Here is a 27282-nt window from a genome sequence, read left to right on the forward strand (position 1 = left end):
CACCAATGTGTTCTGGTACATGTAGGCGTTGTGGAAAAGACAGAGTAGGACACCACCAATGTGTTCTGGTATATGTAGGCGTTGTGGGAAAGACAGAGTAGGCCACCACCAATGTGTTCTGGTACATGTAGGCGTTGTGGAAAAGACAGAGTAGGACACCACCAATGTGTTCTGGTACATGTAGGCGTTGTGGAAAAGACAGAGTAGGACACCACCAATGTGTTCTGGTACATGTAGGCGTTGTGGGAAAGACAGAGTAGGACACCACCAATGTGTTCTGGTACATGTAGGCATTGTGGGAAAGACAGAGTAGGACACCACCAATGTGTTCTGGTACATGTAGGCATTGTGGGAAATACAGAGTAGGACACCACCAATGTGTTCTGGTACATGTAGGCATTGTGGAAAAGACAGAGTAGGCCACCACCAATGTGTTCTGGTACATGTAGGCGTTGTGGAAAAGACAGAGTAGGACACCACCAATGTGTTCTGGTACATGTAGGCATTGTGGGAAAGACAGAGTAGGACACCACCCATGTCTCCGTCAGTGTAGCGCACAGTGAGGAGTTTATTGCTTCAGTCCATCACATGAGTCATCAGTACTGACTGCACAAACACAACACTATGTGTGCTAAAATGATCACCATATTAAAACCTGTCAATTACAACATACTTGTGACAGCAGTGGTCTGTAATCAACAGTTTAGAGTCACTTCATTCTTAACCATGAATATATGAACTGCTTTGTTAGAGACTGGCTGGTTTCACAACAAGCTTTTGCACTACAGATTTTGTTGAATCAAGTCCATGCCAAAGTACTGTTTGTGGTACCTGTGAACACTAACCAACAGTCACAAGTCAAACCATTCAAAGAACAATATCAAATGTGTTGATTTATACAAGCCTCAGGTTGCAATGTTATTAAAATAATTTTGCAAAGGGTTTTGCAATTCCAGACACATTTAATCCTTTTCTTAATGTTGCGCATTTGAATTAAAAGGATTTAAAACCTGCAGGTGACTTCTTGACTCTGGTGAACGATGTCTTCATCATATGGGGATGCAGACTGGATCAAGGCATTGCTTGGATGTAAACGTGTTGTACTGTAAATCTGAACCTCACTGTTAAACTGTAATGTTAAAACATGAACTACCAACTAGCACAGCATTCTACGAGCCAGAAGCAGGTAAGTGGAAAACAAACATGGTCTACAGGACACAAACATGGAATCAGAACTGACGAGGAGTCGCAGAAAAAGCCAAACGACGCTGTTGATTCTCCATGTGTTCTGGAGGAGGAGGAGGAGGAGTAATTGGCTGTGTGTTTGATGAAGGACGGGTGGTTGCTCTGATGGAGGAAGAGAGATGTTCTAAATCCCTCTTTCGCTTGCTAACTGGACTTCTTCTCTCCTGTTGAAAGATATGATAATGTTGTGAAGCCTTGACAATAAATTGAATTGAAGTTGTTGTGCCTTCAGAAGAGCTCTGCCGTTGTAAGGCCCAGGTTAACAGGCTGTGTATATTGAATCAGGCAACGCTGGCATGTCCATACATATGCCAGTTTAGATATGCATTTTTATATATGCAGGGACTTATGAACAAACTAACATGTTTAAATCCCAGCTCATAACAATTTGGAAAATAGGAAAAACTACAAGGATGGCGAAGACATGGCTTGGTGCAATCATCTGCAGCCCAAGTATCAGAAAACACCAAAAACCTAGCAGTTCTACCTCTTCTTCACTTTCCATTCAGTGGTTCTTACACATGACAACAGCCTCGTACATTTATCTAGTCAGCAGATGATGGGACTTCTGACAAGATTACGCTACACCATCTCTGGAAACACAGAAAGACACTTCTTACCTCTTGTTTTTTTTCTTCAGCTTTGGGGAGCAGGGTTTGGACACCTTGACATTGGTTTGACATTCAGCATTGAACATGGCTCTCTTCAGGGTCCCTGAGCGACTCTTGGTGTTGGTGCTGATATCACATTCTCCCCACTGGCCAAACCTGTATTTACAGTCAACTGGACACAAGTCATGTTTAAACTGGTTTTACTGGACCATGATATTGGTTTCATTCATACATACACTGACGTGGTGGTAAGAATGCTCCAGTTCAGACTCATACTGGTAAAGACCAGTAAATTGTTTGATGGTTGTTAGACTCCATCTGTGTCACTACAAGGCTAATGGCCAAGAGCTTGTTTGAAATTGCCCGTGTTGGTATAAGCGGTAATGGTTGGTGGTTGTACTGGAGTGGGGATGGATGAGGGGCCCAATTGTGAAAAAAATGTACCCGTCCATAATTTCTAATGGCTGGCCTGGTGTACATCCCAACATAAAGGATACTTCCATTAACATAAGATGTACTTTATTAATCCCTGTGGGAAATTCATCCTCTGTGGCAGGATGAGGAAAAAACACAGGAGACAAAGGCGAGTTTGATGTTTATTCCTCAGCTCCAAAACCAAACTCCAGCAGGAACAACCCTGCACCAGCGAGCCCGGGAACCTAAACCACGCCCCCAGCTCATAGTCCTGCTGGGTGAGAGGCATAGCCCCTAGTGTCCGCCACACAGCCCCCCCCCCCCGAACACCCAGATGGGACTCCTGGAAAGAAAATTAGTGTCTCACTGGAGGCTTAAGCAGCATGCCATAACGGCTGTGCCGTCCCTCAGCCAAAACAGTAGATGAAACACTGTCCAAAGTCGGCTGAGAAGCAGAACGCTGAACCCGTGAAGACACTGCCGGGGTCCTGGAAGGTGGATGACCCCGACGGGGAACCTGGGCCGGAAACACAACTTTGCCTGCCACCCTGTGCGCCGGTTTAAGCCTATCAAGCGTGACACACTCCTTACGCCCACCCATATCGAGCACAAAACCCTTAGGACCCGTCTCAAGAACCCGAAATGGGCCATCGTATGGGGGTTGGAGGGGTGAGCGGTGAGCATCATGCCATACAAAAACAAAACGAGCCGACATGAGCTCCGCAGGCACGAACGACCACGGAAAACAATGGTGAACGGGGCCTGGAACTCGAGTGCTGTCGGACAAAAAAGGATAAAGGGCCGGACGGGGTCGAGGAGCGGAACTCCCAGGCAAAAATTCCCCAGGGACGCGGAGCGGCTGACCGAGCACCAGCTCAGTGTCGAGGTCCTCCTTAGGAGCCGAACGCAACCCGAGCATAACCCAAGGTAAACGGTCCACCCAGTTACCATCCGAGAGCACAGCGCTGCCTTGAGCGACCGGTGAAAACGTTCACACAAGCCGTTAGCCTGAGGGTGATACGCGGTAGTGTGGTGTACCTGCACACCCAAGGATCGCGCAAGTGCCGACCAGAGCTCTGACACGAACTGGGGGCCCCTGTCTGAGGTGATATCTGACGGAGTGCCGAAACGGGCGACCCAGGAGGAAAGAAACGCGCGTGCAACATCCGAGGATGTTGTGGAGGACAGAGGGACAGCCTCTGGCCACCTGGTGGTCCGATCCACCATTGTGAGCAGGTGCGTAAAACCCTGTGAAGAAGGTAGCGGGCCCACCAGGTCCACATGCACATGGTCAAAACGTCTGGCCGGGATCGGAAACGGTTCGAGGGGCGACTTATTGTGCTGGTGGACCTTAGCGCGCTGGCACGCTACACATGCAGCTGCCCACCCCTTGATGTCCTTGCGGAGGCCAGGCCAGACGAACTTGGAACCGACCAACTTCACCGACGCCCGAACTCCAGGGTGCGAGAGGGAGTGAATCAAATCGATAACTCGACGGCGCCAGGCCACTGGAACAACGGGTCGGGGATGGCCGGTGGAGACATCGCAGAGGAGGGCAGGACTGCCTTCCTGCATCACAGCGTCCTCCAGCTTGAGGCCGGTACGCGTTGACCTAAGGGCAAGGACGTCCGGGTCGCTGGGCTGGTCGGCAGCCATAGCGGAGAAATCCACACCGAGGTGCACAGGACACACAAGCACACGCGACAGACAATCAGCAACAGGGTTGGACTTCCCGGCCACATGCTGAATGTCCATTGTGAACTCGGAGATCGGCGCTAGGTGGCGCTGCTAACGAGCAGACCACGGCTCAGTCAACTTGGACATGGCGAAAGTCAGCGGCTTATGATCCACATAAGCCGTGAATGGGGGACCCTCCAGCAGGAAGCGGAAATGCCGGGTTGCAAGGTGCAGTGCCAGCAACTCCCGTTCAAAATGCTGTACTTGCGCTGGCTATCTCGCAGTTTGCGGCTAAAAAATGCGAGTGGCTGCCACGCATTCGCCACACGCTGTTCAACCACAGCCCCCACGGCTATGTCAGACGCATCGGTTGTTAAAGCTATGGACGCCGTGGGTGTGGGATGGGCGAGGAGGGCAGCGTTAGCCAGGGCGCACTTAGCTCCATCAAAGGCCTGGACCCGTTCGGGAGTCCAGTCGACAGGGTCGTTAGCCTTCTTAGCCGCAGAGCTTCGTAAAGTGGCTGAAGGAGGTGGGCAGCACGAGGGAGGGAACGGTTATAGAAATTCACCATGCCCAAGAATTCCTGCAATGCCTTAACAGAGACCGGGCGGGGAAATTCCGCCACCGCTTGCACCTTAGAAGGCAACGGGACCGCGCCTTGCGGCGAAATGCGGTGACCCAAGAAGTCAATCACCGGCAGTCCAAACTGACACTTAGCCGAGTTGACTATCAAGCCGTGTTCGTCCAAACAACGGAAAACCTGTTTCAGGTGCGCCAGGTGCTCTTCAGCTGACGGACTGGCCACTAATATGTCGTCGAGATAAACGAACACGAAAGCAAGGTCACGCAACACCGAGTCCATCAGCCTCTGAAAGGTTTGCGCTGCCCCCTTCAAGCCAAAAGGCATGCGCACGAACTCAAAAAGCCCAAACGGGGTGATCACTGCGGTCTTGGGCACGTCCTCTGCGCGCACGGGAACCTGATGATAGCCGCGCACCAGGTCCACCTTAGAGAAGATAGTGGTACCTGCCAGGGGTATGGAAAAGTCCTGTATGTGTGGGATGGGATAGCGGTCATTGGCGGTGACGTTGTTCAGGCGGCGAAAGTCGCCGCAAGGCCGCCACGACCCATCCGCCTTGGGCACCATGTGAAGCGGCGAGGCCCATGGGCTGTTGGAACGCCTCACTATACCCAGACGCTCCATGATGGCGAACTCCTCCTTAGCTGGAGCCCATTTTACCGTGTCGAGGCGCCGCGCGCGCGCAAAAACTGGCGGTCCCAGAGTGGGAATGAAATGTTCTACCCCGTGTTTAGTAACCGCGGTGGAAAAGGCAGGCGTAGTCACCGATGGAAAATCCGCCAACAAACGCTGAAAAACATCCCCTGATGCTAAAAAGTTAGCGTGTGTTAACGGCCCGGCTCCCCGTCTCGCACGGAACAGTGGCCAAAGACACAGCATCAATTAAACGGCGGTTTGCAACATCAACCAGCAGACCATTAGCACACAGAACATCCGCGCCGATAATAGGAACAGTAATGGCGGCCACTACAAAGTCCCACTCAAAATGGTGCCCATGGAAACAAACAGTCACCAACCTTGTGCCAAACGTCGCAATGGACGAACCGTTAGCTGCACTCAACTGTGGGCCGCCGCCTTCGGCCGACCTGTCTGTCTTAGCAGGAGGGAGTAGGCTCTTTTTTGAGCCGGAGTCCACCAGAAACCGTCTTCCTGACATCGCGTCCTTAATGAAGAGCAGCTCACTACGTCCGCCAGCGCCCACAGCTGCTACTGAGCGCTGCCCGGGAGTTTCCCGGCGCCTCAAACGTGCACGGAGGGACGCAGCGCCTCGCCTTGCTGCCGAACCACTGGTGGAAGAAACAGAGGCCTCTCCCGCGCCGTCTCCGGGCAGTCACTCCAGCCACCACTGCCGGGTCCGCGTCCTCCGCCGCCGGCTGAGGAGGCTCCATGCCACACTCTGCACAGAGAACCGTCTGGTAGCCAGCAGGACCCGATCGGCCTCCTCAGCCAAACCTCGGCAGTCACCAGCGGCCAGACACGGGGAGTTAGCCAAAGCCACGCGCACAGGAGACGGAAGCTGGCGCAGGAAAACGTGCGGGAAAAGGAACCCACCTTCGTCTAAGCCTAACAGCGACAGCATATTGTCCATGAGATCCACAGACGTCCCGTCACCCAAACCGGATAGGGAAAGGATCCTAGCTGCCCTCTCTGCGGCAGATAGGCTGTGCCTCCGGAGCAGAAGATGTTTGAGGGCGACGTCTTTACCGTGTTGAGGGGGGGGGGGCAACAGCTGCATGGCCCGGCGTGTGGACTGCTGGTCCAGCGCAGCGACGACCAAATAGTATCTGGAGTCGTCCGCGGAGATTCCACGCAGGTGGAACAGCGCCTCGACATGCTGGAACCACGAAGCCGGGTCGCTCTGCCAGAACTGTGGGAGTTTCACAGCCGCGGCGAGAATGGCCGGCTGTGAGAGTTGGGGCGGCGTGGCCGAAGTGGATTCACACTCATCTTCTGCTCCAAACATGTTCAATTCGGGGTCACCAATGTGGCAGGATGAGGAAAAAACACAGGAGACGAAGGCGAGTTTGCTGTTTATTCCTCAGTTCCAAAACCAAACTCCAGCAGGAACAACCCTGCACCAGCAAGCCCGGGAACGTAAACCACACCCCCAGCTCACAGTCCTGCTGGGTGAGAGGCATAGCCCCTAGTGTCCACCACACCTCTGCATTTAATCCATCACAATGCACACTGTAACTAGGAGCAGCGGGCAGCTGCCATGCTGCGCCCGAGAACCAACTCCACTTACTCATGCCATGCTTCGGTCAGGGGCACAGACAGGATATTAAGCTATGCATGTCTTTTGATGATGGGAGGAATCCAGAGCATGCAGAGGAAATGCACGCAGACATGGGGAGAACATGCAAACTGCACATGGGAAGGACCTGGGATGGCCTGGGGTTTTAACCCAGGACCTTCTTGTTATGAGGCAAAAGTGCTATCCATTTGGCCACCATGCAGCCTGCGGCAGTATTATTACAGTTGGTGTCCAAAAACTATATAAACTACTACCCATATTCTACCATATAGACCAGGGGTCCCCAACCACTGGGCCACGGACCGGCACTGGGCCGCAAAGCATTTGCTACCAGGCTGCAAGGAAACAATATGATATACAATATTCAAATAAAAGCCCGGTCCACGCTGGACTGTGTAATGCTAGAGGGATTTTAATTTGAAACGGATACTTGAAGTGTGTACAATGATGTAATTTTATCACTCATCACGTGGCATTCGGCAGACCAATGGTAACTAACTTCATAACTTAGAGACGCACTTACAAGACTGAATTCCTCGTTGCAACTCATCGCGAAACATCAAACTGGAAACGTCTATAGTCTCTGCCACCAACCAGAAACTATAGTATGCGCAGCAGCTTCTGCGGCTCCCTGTTCAGTGCTATGTTTTCTTTGTTATTTATAAGTTAGTTTTAAGTTTACTTACAAGTGTAGGTCATGCGCTCTTCTACAGCCGTCAGGACCTGTTAAACCTCAGAACGGATTACTCACTTCCCTCCACCATCACAGACAATTTCCCCATCGATATTATCCGCTCACCGGTCTCGCAGTGGAAACGCTGCCCCCTGTCGGCACCGTGAACAGAAGAGGGGGAAATAAGGCGGGCTTCATGCTAAGCTAAGTAGCGTTCCCTTCAAAGTTTCCCTCCCCAGCATCTTCATGGCTAATGTCCGGTCGTTAGCTAACAAAATGGACGAGATAAGACTCGGGCTGTCCTCTCAGAAAAGGCTGCAGAACTGCTGTCTGCTGATGTTTACGGAGACTTGGCTCAACAGCAACGTAGCCGACTCGGCAGTCGAGCTAGCGGGCCGCACAGCCTTCCGTGCCGACAGGACAGCGGACTCCAGCAAGACCCGCGGAGGAGGTTTGAGTATTTATGTCAATAACTCTTGGTGCAACAATATAAAGATGGTTGAAAGGCATTGCTCTGCTGATCTGGAGCTGCTTATGATTCAGTGCAGGCCTTTTTACCTGCCCAGGGAGCTAACGGCCATTACCATCGCTGCTGTATACATCCCCCCACATGCTAATGCTAAGGTAGCACTTAAGCAGCTACAATGTGCCATCAGCAGACAACAGACCAAACACCCGGACCATGCCTTTATCATAGGTGGTGACTTTAATCAGGCTAACCTCAGGGCTGTACTGCCCAAATTCCATCAGCATGTCTCCTGCCCCACTAGGGGACAAAACACCCTGGACCATCTCAAAACAAACATTAAGGACTCATACAAAGCTACTCCCTGTCCCCACCTGGGGCATTCTGACCACCTCTGCCTGTTCCTGGTCCCAGCCTACAAACCCCTAATAAAACGGGTCAAGCCAGCAGTAAAGACAACCACTGTCCGGCCAGAAGGAGCAGTCTCTGAACTCCAGGACTATTTTGACAACACAGACCGGAGTATTTTTACACATTCAGCTACCCATGGCTCCCATACAGACATTAATGAACAGACATCTGCCATACTAGCCTACATTAACTTTTGCACTGAGAGTGTCACAAAAAAAAAAATCACTCTGCGCCTTTCCAAACCAGAAACCCTGGATGACCAGTGAGGTCCGGCAGCTGCTGAAAGTCCGGGATGCAGTGTTCAAGTCAGGTACCTGAGAGGCCTACAGCACAGCCAGATCCAACCTCAAAAAGGGCATCAGAACAGCCAAACATAAATATTCCCTACGAATAGAGGACCACTTTCACAATAACTCCGATCCCCAGCAAATGTGGCAAGGCATTCAGTTTATCACAGACTACAAAAGCTCCAATAGTGGTCCCACTGTCCAATGATGCCTCCCTGCCAGACAAGCGAAATCATTTCTATGCCCGCTTCGACAAGGACAATACTGACCCGGCCACAAAAATCCCCAGCCATCAAGAAAACCAGGTGCTCACTCTATTGATCGCAGAGGTCAGAGAATCACTGCGCAGAGTGAACACACGGAAGGCTGCCGGACTGGATGGCATACCGGGTCAGGTCCTCCAAGAATGTGCCGACCAGCTGGCTGAGGTCTTCACAACTATATTTAACCTCTCACTGTCCCAATCCATAGTTCCGACATGCTTTAAGACTGCCTCTATCATTCCTGTCCCCAAGAAACCAACATCCACATGTCTGAATGACTACTGACCCATAGCACTCACCCCCATTGCCATGAAGTGCTTTGAGAGACTGGTTCTGGCTCACATCAAAAACATTATGCCCCCCACATTCGACCCACATCAGTTTGCCTACCATCCAAAAAGGTCTACTGAGGATGCCATTGCTACTACCCTGCACTTTGCTCTGACCCACCTTGAACTTAACACGTACATCTGGATGCTGTTTATAGATGATAGCTCTGCCTTCAACACTATCATCCTCGCCAAACTAACCACCAAACTCCTCTCCCTTGGCCTCAACCCCTCCCTCTGTAACTGGACCCTGGACTTCCTGACCAACAGATTTCAGTCTGTTAGGTTAGGTGACCACACCTCCTCCACCCTGACCCTCAGCACAGGTGCCCCTCAAGGCTGTGTTCTGAGCCCCCTCCTTTCCTCCCTCTTTACCCACGACTGCCTGCCAACTCAGCCTTCAAATGTTATAGTTAAGTTTGCAGATGACACCACAGTCATTGGTCGTATCACCAACAATGACGAGATGGCCTACAGGGACGAGATTCAGCCCCTCACATCATGGTGTACTACCAACAATCTTGTCCTCAATGTGCAGAAGACAAAAGAGCTGATTGTGGACTTCAGGAGGTCTAGAAGCTGCAGCCACTCCCCCATACACATCAATGGGTGGAAGTGGAGCGTGTTTCCAGCTTTAAATTCCTTGGAGTCTACATCAGCGAGGAACTTTCTTGGACATTAAACACCCAGGCCCTTGTGAAAAAGGCCCAACAACGCCTGCATTTCCTGAGGAGGCTGAGGAGCGCCCGTCTATCCCCAAAATTCTCACCAACTTCTACCACTGCACCATAGAGAGCATCCTGACCAGCTGCATCTCAGTGTGGTACGGCAACTGCACCTCAGTAGACCAGAAAGCTCTGCAGCGGATCGTCAAGGCGGCCCAGCATATCACCGGTACCCAGCTCCCAGCCATACAAGACATTTATCACAAACGCTGCCTTGGAAGGGGTCTGAGCATCAGCAGAGATCCCCCCACCCCAACCATGGACTGTTCTCCCACCTGCGCTCTGGGAGGCACTACAGGAGCCTCAGAGCCCGCACTACCAGGCTCAAAAACAGCTTCTTTCCCCAAGCTGTTGCCCTCCTGAACCTGGCTACCCACTGAATGTCTGTAGATATTTTTAAATATTTTGTACTCTTGCTCTTTTGTAACTTATTTTTAGCTATTGGTCTTCATGTGTGTGTATCTTATACTGTGTTTGCTGTGTGTGTGTGTGTCTGTCTGTCTTGCACTGTTTGGTGAAGCCACAGCCCTCATTTCATTTTTAACATGTGCCTGCACATTGTTTTTAATGACAATAAACTGAATTGAATTGAATGTATTTTTTATATTTGTCCAATGTATGCAAGAGAGAGATTCAAACTACAAACTATATTGGAACAAAAAGGAATTATGCACACGGACCTGAACTCAATTTTCACAAGGAGCACTGGGAATGGTGTACTTAAATATATCTTCACCTTTCTCAAGGACATTGGACTGATGGGAAGGATATAAATTAAGGACTCTTTAATGTAACAGTAGGTGGCGATATTGCTACTAGCAGCTAGTTAGCCACCATGAGTACCGGTAAAAAACAGCTCACTACTAGCAGCTAGTTAGCTACCATGAGTACCTGTAAAAAACACGCCGCTACCAGCAGCTAGCTAGCATGAGTACTGGTAAAAAAACAACTTGCTACTAGCAGCTAGTTAGCTAACACGAGTGCCGGTAAAAAAAACATGTTGCTACTAGTACTAGCCGCTGCTTAGCTACCATGAGTACCAGTAAAAAAAACAACTTGCTACTAGCAGCTAGCTAGCTACCATGAATACCAGTAAAAAACACATTGCTACTAGCAGCTAGTTAGCTACCATGAGTACTGTTAAAAAACAATTCGCTAATGGCGGCTAGCTAGCTACCATGAGTACCTGTAAAATAATAAAAACCAACTCACTACTAGCAGCTTGCTAGCTACCACGAGTACCGGTAAAAATAAATAAATACATTTAAAAAAAACCTGTCCACTAAACACATGCTGACGATGTGGACAAGTGGGTGAAGAATCTGTGCAACAGACAACTCACCCGGGTGGAGAAAGACGTCCTCGCTAGGGGGCTGAATTTTGCTGTCATGCCGAGGGAAATCCCGCTAGAGGAATTGGTCACAGCCACGGAATCAGTGATCCGTAACAACAACATCATGGACCTGGTGTGGGTTCCATTTCTGCTCGGGTACAATATCGACTCAGGGTCCTTCGACTACATATGACGTCATGGATTATGTTGCTAGCTATTGTTGTACGCTAGCTTTATAGTTATTAAGCTATGTGTTTTTTTACAATCCACGTTGACATAGAGTTGGTTAGTAAAAGTGTGCGGGCCGAAGGCCCGAGCTGCGTCTAAGGAGCGGGGTCCTGGACGAGCGAACACGCACGAGGGCCGAAGGCCCGAGCTGCATCTAACGTCAATCTACTGATTCCAGCTGTTCCTAAACTGAACTAGTCCCTACCCAAGCCCGTACCCAATCATAATGTGTGGAGTAGTGATGTCATCTGTAGTCGCAGGACCCCGAGCACATCCGGTAGGGCGAGTAGATCAAGTACTCACAACGGAAGCGGAGCAACTGCAGAGAAAAGTTTTCTGCATCAGCAATGCGAAGGCGCCGCCATCTAACATCAGTAGAGATGAGAGGAAAGCTCTTATGACTCTCATTAAGTTATGAACCCTTGAAACGAGATCCTGGAAGTGCTTACAAGAAAAAGGCGATAGATGGTCTGAAGTTGTTAGAACAGGACAATGCTATTGACAGAATGTTGTACCACAGATTATACCCAGGGGGCGCTGCACCTAGTCTGTATGGTTTACCTAAGAAACATAAATAGGATGTGCCATTACGGCCTATTGTTTGTATGATTAAGTCAGTGACCTATAACCTCTCTAGGTTTCTGGCATCTATTTTGAACCCGTTGGTAGGCAGTAATGAACATCACATTCACAACACTATGGATGTCATGGATAAGGTGAGGGACATCATTATGGAGAGGACGAAACAATGGTCTCTTATGATGTTAAGTCTCTCTTCATGTGTGTTCTTGTTGATGAAGGAGTGCAGGTGGTCCATATGAAATTACAGGACGACCACACCCTTAGCAATAGGACCACCCTTAACACTGACCAAGTGTGTCTGCTCCTGAAGCGGTGTCTTCAGTCCACGTACTTCACATACAGGGGGCAGTACTATAGCCAGAGGCATGGGTGTGGTATGGGTTCCCCAGTCTCACCTGTAGTGGCCAACTTGTATACGGAGGGAGTGGAAAAGAGGCTTTGATGTCCTATCCAGGGAAACCACCTAGCCATTGGTTCAGATTTGTGGACGACACCTGGGTTAAAATTAAATCTCAGGACGTAGCACATTTCACCGATCACATTAACTCTGTGGACACCACATCAAGTTCACCAGGATGGATGTGGAACATCACAGGTTAGCCTTCTTACACTGTGAAATTACAATTGGTGACGGGGGACATTTGATTGTCGATCTACTACTACTATTGGCTGCTCCTGTTAGGGGGCGCCACAGCGGATCATCCATTTCCATTTCTTCCTGTCTTCTACATCTTCCTCTGTCACACCAACCATCTGCATGTCTTCCCTCACCGCATCCATAAACCTCCTCTTTGGCCTTCCTCTTCTCTTTCCTGGTATCTCCATATTCAGCATCCTTCTTCCAATATACCCAGCATCTCTCCTCCATACATGTCCAAGCCATCTCAATCTTGTCTCTCTTGCTTTTTCTCCAAAGCATCCAACCTGAGCTATCCCTCTGATATACTCGTTCCTAATCCTGTCCTTCTTTGTGACTCCCAGTGAAGATCTTAGCATCTTCAACTCTGCCACCTCCAGCTCCACCTCCTGTCTTTTTATCAGTGCCACTGTCTCCACACCATATAACATAACTGGTCTCACAACCATCTTGTAAACCTTCCCTTTAGCTCTTGCTGGTACCCTTCTGTCACAAATCACTCCTGACACTCTTCTCCACCCACTCCACCCTGCCTGCACTCTCTTCGTCACCTCTCTCCTGCACTCCCTGTTAGCAGTGACCAACAATGTTACTGAAGTTGTTAGGGTTTGTGGAAGACCCCAAGCGCACGACACCAGACAGAGATGGGGTTAGCCGAAACTGGCGTACTTTATTCCTTGCTCGTACAACGGTCAAACACAGGAGGGCAATGAGCGACAAGAAAAACGGGAAGTCCAAGGGAAAAAACTCGCGGGTAATCCAAACTGGGAACACGGCAGGATACGTCCACGGGGAAACTTTGCAAGGGAAACCATAAACCAAGGGCTGGGGTGAGCTCGGAGAGAAAAGCACCGTAAGGGAAGAGTAGCCACTACTGCGAGGAGATTACGGCACGAACTGACAAGGGGCGCTGGGAGACCACCAAACTTAAGCCCAGCCCTGACGGCTAAGCCCGGCCCTGATGAGCTGATTGGCTGCCAGCGCGGGGTGGGCGGGCCACAGCGCAGGGTGGGCGAGCCGCAACAGAAGTTATACGATTGGTCAATTGATCAATGACGTCACTAGTAAACATGGAAGTGGGCGTTTCCCCTTCTTTTTCTTTTGGCTGCTCCCGTTAGGGGTCGCCACAGTGGATCATCCGTTTCCATCTTTTCCTGTCCTATGCGGCTTTCTCTGTAACACCAGCCACCTGCATGGCCTCCCTCACCACATCCATAAACCTCCTCTTTGGCCTTCCTCTTCTCCTCTTCCCTGGCAGCTCCATATTCAGCATCCTTCTCCCAATATACCCAGCAGCTCTCCTCAACACATGTCCAAACCATCTCCATCTTGCCTCTCTTGCTTTGTGTCCAAACCGTCCAACTTGAGCGGTCCCTCTGATATAATCATTCCTAATCCTGTCCTTCTTCATCACTCCCAATCAAAATCTTAGCGTCTTCATCTCTGCCACCTCCAGCTCCACCTCCTGTCTTTTCATCAGTGCCACTGTCTCCAAACCATATAACATAGCTGGTCTCACAACCATCTTGTAAACCTTCCCTTTGACTCTTGCTGGTACCCTTCTGTCACAAATCACTCCTGACACTCTTCTCCACCCACTCCACCCCGCCTGTGTGACTGGTGTACTTTTTCATTACGTTGTGTAGGAAAGACAGGACAACTTCTCTCATGCATGGGATCTGTATTCTGTCGCATGTAAACAAAACAGGACAGGTTTCAGGAAACTTCAGATCAGCTCCTGCTGTAGCCTCTTTCTACATGTCCAAAGCAGGAAAGAGACAGAGGTCAGGGGGTACATACGTTTTGGGCTACTAACAGGAAATGGGGTCACAACAGGGAGGGGCTACTATAAGCGTTTCCTGATGATATAATAAAATAAAATAACAATGTTACCAATGAAAATAATAATAATAATAATCATGTGGTGATACTTTGTGTAATTATACAACATATTTTGGTTATGACGTTTTTAACCATGCTACACCTGCACTCTCTTCTTCACCTCTCTCCTGCACTCCCTGTTACTTTGGACAGTTGACCCCAAGTATTTAAACTCATATGCCTTCATCACCTCCACTCCTTGCATCCTGACCATTCCACTGTCCTCCATCTCATTCATGCATATGTATTCCGTCTTGCTCCTACTGACTTTCATTCCTCTTCTCTCCAGTGCATACCTCCACCTCTCCAGGCTCTCCTCCACCTGCACCCTACTCTCACTACAGATCACAATGTCATCCACAAACATCATCGTCCACGGAGACTCCTGCCTGATCTTGTCCGTCAACCTGTCCATCACCATTGCAAACAAGAAAGGGCCCAGAGCCGATCCTTGATGTAATCCCACCTCCACCTTGAACCCATCTGTCATTCTAACCACACACCTCACCACTGTCACACTTCCCTCATACATATCCTGCACCACTCCTACATTCCTCTCTGCAACTCCCAACTTTCTCATACAATACCACACCTCCTCTCCCGGGAAGCGAGAAAATGCTTCGGTCTTGCCACCCCACCCCTTAGGCCAGACATGTGAAGAATACGGGATATTGTTGTCACATGCAGGGAGCAATCAGTACTTGCCAGAAATCCCTGCAGCACCTTTAATGTTGCTGTAGGCCTCTTGGCAGCCTCCCTGACCAGTTTTCTCCTTGTCTTCTTATCAAGTTTGGAGGGGCGTCATGTGCTTGGTAATGTCACTGTTGTGTCATATTTCTCCACTTGTTGATGATGGTCTTCAGTGTGTTCCATGGTATATCTGATGCCCTGGAGATTCTTCTCTACCCCTCTCTCCTGATCAATACCTTTCCACAATGAGATCCGTCCATGCTTCGTCGGCTCTGTGTGGACCATGGCTTTTGCAGTTGAATGCAACCAATGAGATGTCAGGAAGATCCTACAGGATCATCCATCCATCCATTATCCAAACTGTTTATCCTGCTTTCAGGGTCTTGGGGATGCTGGAGCCTATCCCAGCAGTCATTGGGCGGCAGGCAGGGAGACACCCTGGACAGGCCACCAGGCCATCACAGAGCCTACAGGATCAGCTGAGCTTTAGTTGGGCTTAATCACAGTCACTTTAATTGATAGCAGGTGTTTACTGACTACTATTTAACATGAGTTTGAATGTGACTGCTTAGTTCTGAACACAACCACATCCCCAATTATGTAAGGGTGTGCATACTTATGCAACCAGATTGTAAGTTTTGTATTTTTCTTTTGTTTCCATAAAATGTTTCTGATTGTTTTTCATTTTATTTTATAGGTTGCAAGCTCAAAAAAGTGGAAAAAGTTCTGACATGATTTATCTTGGTTTCACTTTTTTTTACATCACAAAAACCTGCCGTTTTAACAGGGGTGTGTAGACTTTTTGTCTGTATATGACAAATGCAATTTCTTATGCATATTTAGTGCATGCGCGCGCGCATACACACACACACACACACACACACACACTATGTACCTGTACATAGCTGTTGGAAGGGATGGCCAGGTGTGTATCTGATGTGGAAGACTATAAGCTGAATATATGTCTATCATAGTGACGCTAGAAATGACACACCAGGCCGCTCTGATGGCCGAGCGGAATAAACCGCCGTTCTTGCAATCCGCTCGTCACGTGGCTGGGAGGTTCATATCCCAGACTCGCCGTAACCGGTCACGGCCAGAGCGTCCACGGGGTAAGGCCTTCATTAGGCCACCCTTACCCGAGGGATAGTGGGTGTAGATCAGTGTAGTGTTCGGGGACTCGTTGTTCTCCAGCGACCCCTCTGGCCCACCCGGGCGCCTGCAGCCAAGCAACTGAAAGCATTCTCCCTACGTCTCCTTCGCGGCCTGAAGGTGATGCAATCCATGCGAGGAGGCTTCAGCGTGTAAACTAGCGAGAGCAGCCGACACGAGTTTGAAGGAAGCTGGTGTTACAACTATCTCCTTCCTGTGGAAACGTGAGCCAGGGGAGTTATTCGACAAGAGTTCCGGCCATATGCCATTGGGTTAATCGGGTGGGATAAGGGGAAAAACTAGAAATAAATGCATAAAAAAAAACATTTAAAAAATGAAACACCAGTCTTACCAATCTCCTTCTTCCAGTTGCAGGGGATTCGGCAGGCTATCTTCTCAGTGCGCTCCTTGCAGGTGACATCTCTCAGCCCCTCTCCACAGTCCCCAGACTGTGGGACACACTTCTCATAGTGCGTTTCTGCACTGGAGCACTCAGAGGCAACCTTGGCATGGTCATGCTTACTGCCTGGCCAAACAGAAGCAAGCCTCTGGTAAGGCTTAAAGAAGACCTGAAGGTATTGGTTCCAGAGACTCTCCATGTGAAAACGCTTTTTAAACCAGTACAACAAGGGTGGTGAATGTTTCCATACTTTGGGGCATCACTGCCACGTTCAGGAAACCAGCAGAATATATTCTTATTTTAATACATATATACTCAGAATGTTTCATTGATTACATGTCTCACCTTTTTGATGTTTTAATCGTTTGCTTGCCTCTGTGGGCACAATGAGGGCCAGAAGCAGCAAGAAAATGACTGCAAACAAGCTTCGCATTCTGAGGAGACAAAACCAATATAAAATGGAGGGCCACAGATTTATCACAATAGTTTCCAAACTTGAATTTGAGCCAAGATATATCTGAATAAAAGTTGATCCCCACCCTCTTTTTCTGTCTTTATGTGATAGTACCTTATATTGTTGAGTGGGAGTGCTCCTCAGGGACTGTAGCTGACCTGGCTGGGTCTGCTTGAGCCAGATGGTCCAAATTTTGTGCATCAGAGCTTCTCCCCTTTTTAGCTAGGTCCCCCAAAATCATAGCAAGGCTAAGCCGAATAATCCGACTATTATACTTGTCTGTAGCTCCATTAGGATTACAAAACTAGGCTAATGTATTCTGATATTGTCCCTGTTTACACTGCCCGTTAGCTCGCATACTCATTCAACATATTTGATTCTTTTAATGGCCTCTGTTATCAGAGGATTTGTGATGATTGGGGCCGGGGGCAACACTTCAGGGCAGCAGCACTGGGGAAAACAAGATTCAATCATCCTTAAAGCTTTCTCTCTCTCATTGCTCCACTGAGAAACGATGCACTTCTCTCAGAGGCCTCCATTAAAGCAGTGGCCTTCTTTTTCATGTCAGCTGCTCCTGTTCCCCTAAATGTAGAGGGTCCTCTTTATGTAAGGCAGAACAGGCTCTCAGCAGGCCCCCTGTCAGTCCTCCTTCAATGGGGGGGGGGGGGGCAGTGACTGAATGAGGGCTTTAGACTTCCTCTCAAAAGAATACTGATTCATTGGCCCAAAACAAAGTCTCTTCTTGCCTGCTTTTATTTCTCTGAGGCCAAACACAGATTCCATGCCACATCTTATGGGCTGCACCCTCACCCTTGCCTGGGGCACCCTCAATAGAGTCTTATTTGCATAAGAAGACAATGGAGTCTTAGCCGTAAGGAAAACACTAGGATGCTCAACATTTATAAAACTTCTTCCTGAGCACGTTTCCTCCCCTTCCAGAAGCAACCTTTTTAAGAATTATTTAAATGCAAACCTTAAGAACCCCTGCAACTTGATCTTTAACCAGGAGCACACCTTTTAAAACCTGATGTGCTGCGCTTCCACAAGCCTTTATACAGAAGACTGAATGACTGAGTCACAGAGCTGCTGTAAGTCCCTGCTGCTCAGCAAACTAGGAGACGGTGACCGAGATGCAGACACAGTAGTGGAGTATACAAGCAGGAGAAAAGACCAGGACAACTGATGGGTTCTGTATCAGGTAGAACAGGATGTATGGTTTTTCATCAGCAGAAAGCACAGCTGCAGTTGGTCTGAGCTGCTGGTGATCCATTCTGACTTACTGGCCGACTGATACAGAGGGGGTTCTACTTTACAAACATACATCTTGGAGATTGGGCTTAACCTGTGTTCTATGATGGATACCTTTCAGTGATCACTGTCAATTTCTATGAAATTAATAGAAAATTAACTCTTCTCGCCCTGTAATAGCTATGAATTACTACAAGTGACAAAAATATATGTTTGTTTGTTTGCAGGATTAGGGTTAGTGCTGCTAGTCCTGTTGAGCTGCTTTCACAGTGGACAACCTGGAAATCTTTCAATTTACATGATGAAAGTAGAGAAACATCCCACCAGGCTCCTCTCCAAATTAATAATCTAATAATACAGAAAACAATCATATATTCCCCCAAAGTAAAAGTTCAAAAGTAAAAAACTTACTTGCTAGACTCAGGGCAGCAATCAGTCGAGCAGGGAAGTTGATGTGTTCTGTCCTCCCTGCCTAAAATTGCTTCTCCTGGCCCCGCCCCTCACCGCCCCCAAAACACACACACACACACACACACACACACAAACAGTACATGGGGCACACTGCAAACGAGCCACACTATGACATCACAGGCCCACAATGCATACGGTCCATACAAAGAATAACAAAACAAAAAAACCCATTTCCATGATGGTGTCTCTGATAACATATCTGGCCCACTTTACCTGATAAAAGTAGTGCTATACCTGACAAAGTAGGGCTGTACCTGATAAACAAGTGGTTTACCCGATAAAGTAGTGTGATACCTGACAAAGTAGGGCTGAACCTGATAAAGTAGGGATTTACCTGATAAAGTAGAGCTGTACCTGATAAACAAGTGCTTTACCTGATAAAGGAGAGCTTTACCTGATAAAGGAGGGCTTTACCTGATAAAGGAGGGCTTTACCTGATAGAGTAGAGCTTTACCTGATAAAGTAGAGCTTTACCTGATAAAGTAGGGCCTTACCTGAGAAAGTAGGGCTTTACCTGATAAAGTAGAGCTTTACCTGATAAAGGAGGGCTTTACCTGATAAAGGAGGGCTTTACCTGATAAAGTAGGGCCTTACCTGAGAAAGTAGGGCTTTACCTGATAAAGGAGGGCTTTACCTGATAGAGTAGTGCTTTACCTGATAAAGTAGGGCTGTACCTGATAAAGTAGAGCTGTACCTGATAAAGTAGGGCTTTATCTGATAAAGTAGAGCTTTACCTGATAAAGGAGGGCTTTACCTGATAAAGGAGGGCTTTACCTGATAAAGTAGGGCCTTACCTGAGAAAGCAGGGCTTTACCTGATAAAGTAGAGCTTTACCTGATAAAGGAGGGCTTTACCTGATAAAGTAGGGCCTTACCTGAGAAAGTAGGGCTTTACCTGATAAAGTAGAGCTTTACCTGACAAAGTAGGGCTTTACCTGATAAAGGAGGGCTTTACCTGATAAAGTAGAGCTTTACCTGATAAAGTAGGGCCTTACCTGAGAAAGCAGGGCTTTACCTGATAAAGTAGAGCTTTACCTGACAAAGTAGGGCTGTACCTGATAAACAAGTGCTTTACCTGATAAAGGAGAGCTTTACCTGACAAAGTATGGCTTTACCTGATAAAGTAGAGCTTTACCTGACAAAGTAGAGCTTTACCTGACAAAGTAGGGCTGTACCTGATAAAGTAGGGCTTTACCTGATAAAGTAGCGATTTACCTGATAAAGTAGTGCTTTACCTGATAAAGTAGAGCTTTACCTGATAAAGTAGAGCTGTACCTGATAAAGTAGGGCTTTACCTGATAAAGGAGGGCTGTACCTGATAAAGTAGGGATTTACCTGGTAAAGTAGGGATTTACCTGAGAAAGTAGGGCTTTACTTGATGAAGTAGGGCTGTATTTGATAAAGTAGGGCTTTACCTGATAAAGTAGGGCTGTATCTGATAAAGTAGGGCTTTACCTGATAAAGTAGGGGTGTATCTGATAAAGTAGGGCTTTACCTGATAAAGGAGGGGGTTTCGGTTGTTATGCATCTGTCGCCATAGATCGTTACCTGATAAAGTGGAGTTGTACCTGATAAAGTAGGGCTGTGCCTGGTAAAGTAGGGCTGTATCTGATAAAGTAGGCTGTACCTGAGTAGTGCTTTACCTGATAAAGTAAGGCTTTACCTGAGAAAGAAGTGCTTTGCCTGATAAAGTAGGGATTTACCTGATAAAGTAGGAATTTACCTGATAAAGTAGAGCTGTGCCTGATAAAGTAGGGCTGTACCTGATAAAGTAGGACTTTACCTTATGAAGTAGGGCTTTACCTGATAAAGTAGGGCTGTACATGATAAAGTAGAGCTTTACCTGATAAAGGAGGGCTGTACCTGATAAAGGAGGGCTGTACCTGATAAAGTAGGGCTTTACATGATAAAGTAGAGCTGTGCCTGATAAAGTAGGGCTGTACCTGATAAAGTAGGGCTTTACCTGATAAAGTAGGGCTTTACCTGATAAAGTAGAGCTTTACCTGATAAAGTAGGGATTTACCTGATAAAGTACGGCTTTACCTGATAAAGGAGGGCTGTACCTGATAAAGTAGGGCTTTACATGATAAAGTAGGCTGTACCTGATAAAGTAGGGCTTTACTTGATGAAGTAGGGCTGTACTTGATAAAGTAGGGCTTTACCTGATAAAGTAGGGCTGTATCTGATAAAGTAGGGCTGTATCTGATAAAGTAGGGCTTTACCTGATAAAGGAGGGCGTTACCTGATAAAGTGGAGCTGTACCTGATAAAGTAGAGCTGTGCCTGGTAAAGTAGGGCTGTATCTGATAAAGTAGGGCTGTATCTGATAAAGTAGGGCTGTACCTGAGTAGTGCTTTACCTGATAAAGTAGGGCTTTACCTGAGAAAGAAGTGCTTTGCCTGATAAAGTAGGAATTTACCTGATAAAGTAGCGATTTACCTGAGAAAGTAGGGCTTTACCTGATAAAGTAGAGCTGTGCCTGATAAAGTAGGGCTTTACCTGATAAAGTAGGGCTTTACCTGATAAAGTAGAGCTTTACCTGATAAAGTAGGGCTTTACATGATAAAGTAGGGCTGTACCTGATAAAGTAGGGCTTTACCTGATAAAGTAGGGCTGTACCTGATAAAGTAGGGCTGTACCTGATAAAGTAGAGATGTATCTGATAAAGGAGGGCTGTACCTGATAAAGTAGAGCTGTACCTGATAAAGTAGGGCTTTACCTGACAAAGTAGGGATTTACCTGACAAAGTAGGGATTTACCTGAGAAAGTAGGGCTTTACCTGAGAAAGTAGGGATTTACCTGAGAAAGTAGGGACTTACCTGGTAAAGTAGGGCTTTACCTGATAAAGTAGGGATTTACCTGGTAAAGTAGGGCTTTACCTGATAAAGTAGGGATTTACCTGGTAAAGTAGGGCTTTACCTGGTAAAGTAGGGATTTACCTGAGAAAGTAGGGATTTACCTGGTAAAGTAGGGATTTACCTGAGAAAGTAGGGCTTTACTTGATGAATTAGGGCTGTATTTGATAAAGTAGGGCTTTACCTGATAAAGTAGGGCTGTATCTGATAAAGTAGGGCTTTACCTGATAAAGTAGGGGTGTATCTGATAAAGTAGGGCTTTACCTGATAAAGGAGGGGGTTTCGGTTGTTATGCATCTGTCGCCATAGATCGTTACCTGATAAAGTGGAGTTGTACCTGATAAAGTAGGGCTGTGCCTGGTAAAGTAGGGCTGTATCTGATAAAGTAGGGCTGTATCTGATAAAGTAGGCTGTACCTGAGTAGTGCTTTACCTGATAAAGTAGGGCTTTACCTGAGAAAGAAGTGCTTTGCCTGATAAAGTAGGGATTTACCTGATAAAGTAGGAATTTACCTGATAAAGTAGAGCTGTGCCTGATAAAGTAGGGCTGTACCTGATAAAGTAGGACTTTACCTGATAAAGTAGGGCTTTACCTGATGAAGTAGAGCTTTACCTGATAAAGTAGGGATTTACCTGATAAAGTAGGGATTTACCTGATAAAGTAGGGCTGTACCTGATAAAGTAGAGCTTTACCTGATAAAGGAGGGCTGTACCTGATAAAGGAGGGCTGTACCTGATAAAGTAGGGCTTAACATGATAAAGTAGAGCTGTGCCTGATAAAGTAGGGCTGTACCTGATAAAGTAGGGCTTTACCTGATAAAGTAGGGCTTTACCTGATAAAGTAGAATTTTACCTGATAAAGTAGGGATTTACCTGATAAAGTACGGCTTTACCTGATAAAGGAGGGCTTTACCTGATAAAGTAGGGCTTTACATGATAAAGTAGGCTGTACCTGATAAAGTAGGGCTTTACTTGATGAAGTAGGGCTGTACTTGATAAAGTAGGGCTTTATCTGATAAAGTAGGGCTGTATCTGATAAAGTAGGGCTTTACCTGATAAAGGAGGGCGTTACCTGATAAAGTGGAGCTGTACCTGATAAAGTAGAGCTGTGCCTGGTAAAGTAGGGCTGTATCTGATAAAGTAGGGCTGTATCTGATAAAGTAGGGCTGTACCTGAGTAGTGCTTTACCTGATAAAGTAGGGCTTTACCTGAGAAAGAAGTGCTTTGCCTGATAAAGTAGGGATTTACCTGATAAAGTAGGGATTTACCTGAGAAAGTAGGGCTTTACCTGATAAAGTAGAGCTGTGCCTGATAAAGTAGAGCTGTGCCTGATAAAGTAGGGCTTTACCTGATAAAGTAGAGCTCTACCTGATAAAGTAGGGATTTACCTGATAAAGTAGGGCTTTACATGATAAAGTAGGGCTGTACCTGATAAAGTAGGGCTTTACTTGATGAAGTAGGGCTGTACTTGATAAACTAGGGCTTTACCTGATAAAGGAGGGCTGTACCTGATAAAGTAGAGCTGTACCTGATAAAGTAGGGCTTTACCTGACAAAGTAGGGATTTACCTGACAAAGTAGGGATTTACCTGAGAAAGTAGGGATTTACCTGAGAAAGTAGGGATTTACCTGGTAAAGTAGGGCTTTACCTGATAAAGTAGGGATTTACCTGGTAAAGTAGGGCTTTACTTGATAAAGTAGGGATTTACCTGGTAAAGTAGGGCTTTACCTGAGAAAGTAGGGATTTACCTGAGAAAGTAGGGATTTACCTGGTAAAGTAGGGATTTACCTGAGAAAGTGGGGCTTTACCCGAGAAAGTTGGGATTTACCTGAGACAGTAGGGATTTACCTGGTAAAGTAGGGTTTTACCTGATAAAGGAGAGCTTTACCTGATAAAGTAGGGATTTACCTGGTAAAGTAGGGCTTTACCTGATAAAGTAGGGCTTTACCTGATAAAGTAGGGATTTACCTGATAAAGTAGAGCTTTACCTTATAAAGTAGAGCTTTACCTGATAAAGTAGGGATTTACCTGATAAAGTAGGGATTTACCTGGTAAAGTAGGGATTTACCTGGTAAAGTAGGGGTTTACCTGATAAGGAGGGCTGTACCTGATAAAGTAGGGTATGCAGTATAAAGTTGTGTACAGTATGTAGCATGACCTCAGGGGGGCAGTATAAAGTGGTGTACAATATGTACAGTGGGGAGAACAAGTATTTGATACACTGCCGATTTTGCAGGTTTTCCCACTTACAAAGCATGTAGAGGTCTGTAATTTTTATCATAGGTACAGTTCAACTGTGAGAGACAGAATCTAAAACAAAAACCCAGAAAATCACACTGTATGGTTTTTAAATAATTAATTTGCATTTTATTGCATGAAATAAGTATTTGATCACCTACCATCCAGTAAGTATTCGAGCTCTCACAGACCTGTTAGTTTTTCTTTAAGAAGCCCTCCTGTTCTCCACTCATTACCTGCATTAACTGTACCTGTTTTAACTCGTTGCCTGTATAAAAGACACCTGTCCACACACTCAATCAATCAGACTCCAACCTCTCCACAATGGCCAAGACCAGAGAGCTGTCCAAGGACATCAGGGAAAAAATTGTAGACCTGCTCAAGGCTGGGATGGGCTACAGGACAATAGGCAAGCAGCTTGGTGAGAAGGCAACAACTGTTGGCGCAATTATTAGAAAATGGAAGAAGTTCAAGATGACGGCCAATCTCCCTCGGTCTGGGGCTCCATGCAAGATCTCACCTCGTGGGGCATCAATGATCATGAGAAAGGTGAGGGATCAGCCCAGAACTACACAGCAGGACCTGGTCAATGACCTGAAGAGAGCTGGGACCACAGTCTCAAAGAAAACCATTAGTAACACATGACGCCGTCATGGATTAAAATCCTGCAGCGCATGCAAGGTCCCCCTGCTCAAGCCCGTGCACGTCCAGGCCCATCTGAAGTTTGCCAATGACCATCTGGATGATCCAGAGGAGGAATGGGAGAAGGTCATGTGGTCTGATGAGACCAGAATAGAGCTTTTTGGTATAAACTCCACTCGCCGTGTTTGGAGGAAAAAGAAGGATGAATACAACCCCAAGAACACCATCCCAACCGTGAAGCATGGAGGTGGAAACATCATTCTTTGGGGATGCTTTTCTGCAAAGGGGACAGGTCGACTGCACCGTATTGAGGGGAGGATGGATGGGGCCATGTATCGCAAGATCTTGGCCAACAACCTCCTTCCCTCAATAAGAGCATTGAAGATGGGTCGTGGCTGGGTCTTCCAATATGACAACGACCCGAAACACACAGCCAGGGCAACTAAGGAGTGGCTCCGTAAGAAGCATCTCAAGGTCCTGGAGTGGCCCAGCCAGTCTCCAGACCTGAACCCAACAGAAAATCTTTGGAGGGAGATGAAAGTCCGTGTTGCCCAGTGTCAGCCCCGAAATCTGAAGGATCTGGAGAAGATCTGTATGGAGGAGTGGGCCAAAATCCCTGCTGCAGTGTGTGCAAACCTGGTGAAGAACTACAGGAAACGTCTGATCTCTGTAATTGCAAACAAAGGTTTCTTTACCAAATATTAAATTCTGTTTTTCTGATGTATCAAATACTTATGTCATGCAATAAAAAGCAAATTAATTACTTAAAAATCATACAATGTGATTTTCTGGATTTTTGTTTTAGATTCCGTCTCTCACAGTTGAAGTGTACCTATGATAAAAATGACAGACCTCTACATGCTTTGTAAGGGGGAAAACCTGCAAAATCGGAAGTGTATCAAATACTTGTTCTCCCCACTGTATATGTAGTGTGACCACAGGTGTGCAGTATAGTGGTGTACAATATGTAGTGTGACCACAGGTGTGCAGTATAGTGGTGTACAATATGTAGTGTGATCACAGGTGTGCAGTATAAAGTGGTGTACAATATGTAGCGTGACCTCAGGGGGGCAGTATAAAGTGGTGTACAATATGTAGCGTGACCTCAGGGGAGCAGTATAAATTAGTGTACAATATGTATATGTAGTGTGACCAGAGGTGTGCAGTATAATGGTGTACAATATGTAGTGTGACCACAGGTGTGCAGTATAGAGTGATTTACAATATGTAGCATGACCTCAGGGGGGCAGTATAAATTAGTGTACAATATGTACATGTAGTGTGACCAGAGGTGTGCAGTATAATGGTGTACAATATGTAGTGTGACCACAGGTGTGCAGTATAGAGTGGTTTACAATATGTAGCGTGACCACAGGTGTGCAGTATAATGGTGTACAATATGTATATGTAGTGTGACCACAGGTGTGCAGTATAGTGGTGTACAATATGTAGCGTGACATTAGGGGGGCAGCATAAAGTGGTGTACAATATGTATATGTAGTGTGACCACAGGGGGGCAGTATAAATAGGGGTACAATATGTATATATAGTGTGACCACAGGTGTGCAGTATAGTGGTGTACAATATGTAGCGTGACATCAGGGGGGCAGCATAAAGTGGTGCACAATATGTATATGTAGTGTGACCACAGGAGTGCAGTATAATGATGTACAATATGTAGTGTGACCACAACCCAGCCACTGAGGATGCACAAGCCAGTGCATTCTTAGTGCCGGTCCCAAGCCCGGACAAATGGGGAGGGTCGTGTCAGGAAGGGCATCGGCGTAAAATCTTTGCCAAATCAAATATGCGGACCATAAATAAGATTTCCATACTGGATCGGTCGAGGCCCGGGTTACCAACGACCGCCACCGGTACTGTTAACCAGCAGGGTGCCAGTGGAAACTATGCTACTGTTGGGCGAAGGAGAAGGAGAGGGGGAACGCATGTCCAGAGGCAGCTAGAGAGGAGGAAGGGTAGGCGTGTGGAGGTGAGAGTCGGAACTTTGAATGTTGGCACTATGACTGGTAAAGGGAGAGAGCTGGCTGAGATGATGGAGAGAAGAAAGGTAGGCATACTGTGTGTGCAAGAGACCAGGTGGAAGGGGAGTATCGGAGGTGGGTTCAAACTCTTCTACCATGGTGCGAATGGGAAGAGAAATGGGGTAGGGGTAATTCTGAAGGAAGAGTATGTCAAGAGCATGCTGGAGGTGAAGAGAGTGTCAGACAGAGTGATGAGTATGAAGCTGGAAATTGAAGGAGTATTGCTGAATGTTATCAGCGCATATGCCCCGCAAGTTGGGTGTGAGATGGAAGAGAAAGAAGAATTCTGGAGTGAGTTGGACGACGTGGTGGAGAGGGTACCCAAGGAGGAGAGAGTGGTGATTGGAGTGGACTTCAACGGACATGTTGGTGAAGGGAACAGGGGTGATGAGGAGGTGATCGGAAGGTATGGAGTCAAGGAGAGAAATGTGGAAGGACAGATGGTGGTGGATTTTGCGAAAAGGATGGAAATGGCTGTGGTGAATACATATTTCAAT

General features: G+C 47.2%; 1 protein-coding gene across 1 annotated transcript; it reads right to left on the reverse strand.

The window, feature by feature from the left end:
* Positions 1 to 1389: 1389 nt before the first annotated feature.
* On the reverse strand, positions 1390 to 17271 carry LOC130114675 (midkine-B-like). Its single transcript, XM_056282538.1, has 4 exons — positions 17184 to 17271; positions 16791 to 16964; positions 1876 to 2028; positions 1390 to 1415 (listed from the first exon to the last, which is right to left on the reverse strand). The coding sequence occupies exons 1-4, from the start codon at positions 17269 to 17271 to the stop codon at positions 1390 to 1392; spliced, it is 441 nt and encodes a 146-aa protein (XP_056138513.1).
* Between the last annotated feature and the right edge of the window lie 10011 nt (positions 17272 to 27282).

The sequence above is a fragment of the Lampris incognitus genome, chromosome 6 (assembly GCF_029633865.1).
Source record: "Lampris incognitus isolate fLamInc1 chromosome 6, fLamInc1.hap2, whole genome shotgun sequence".
In the NCBI taxonomy this organism is placed as follows: domain Eukaryota; kingdom Metazoa; phylum Chordata; class Actinopteri; order Lampriformes; family Lampridae; genus Lampris; species Lampris incognitus.

Coding starts and splice junctions, on each gene's coding strand:
- LOC130114675 (XM_056282538.1), bottom strand. CDS start 17,271: ATGCGAAGCTTGTTTGCAGTCATTTTCTTGCTGCTTCTGGCCCTCATT. Junction 16,965..17,183: donor ACGATTAAAACATCAAAAAG/GTGAGACATGTA, acceptor CTGTTTGGCCAG/GCAGTAAGCATGACCATGCC. Junction 2,029..16,790: donor CAACTGGAAGAAGGAGATTG/GTAAGACTGGTG, acceptor ACTTGTGTCCAG/TTGACTGTAAATACAGGTTT.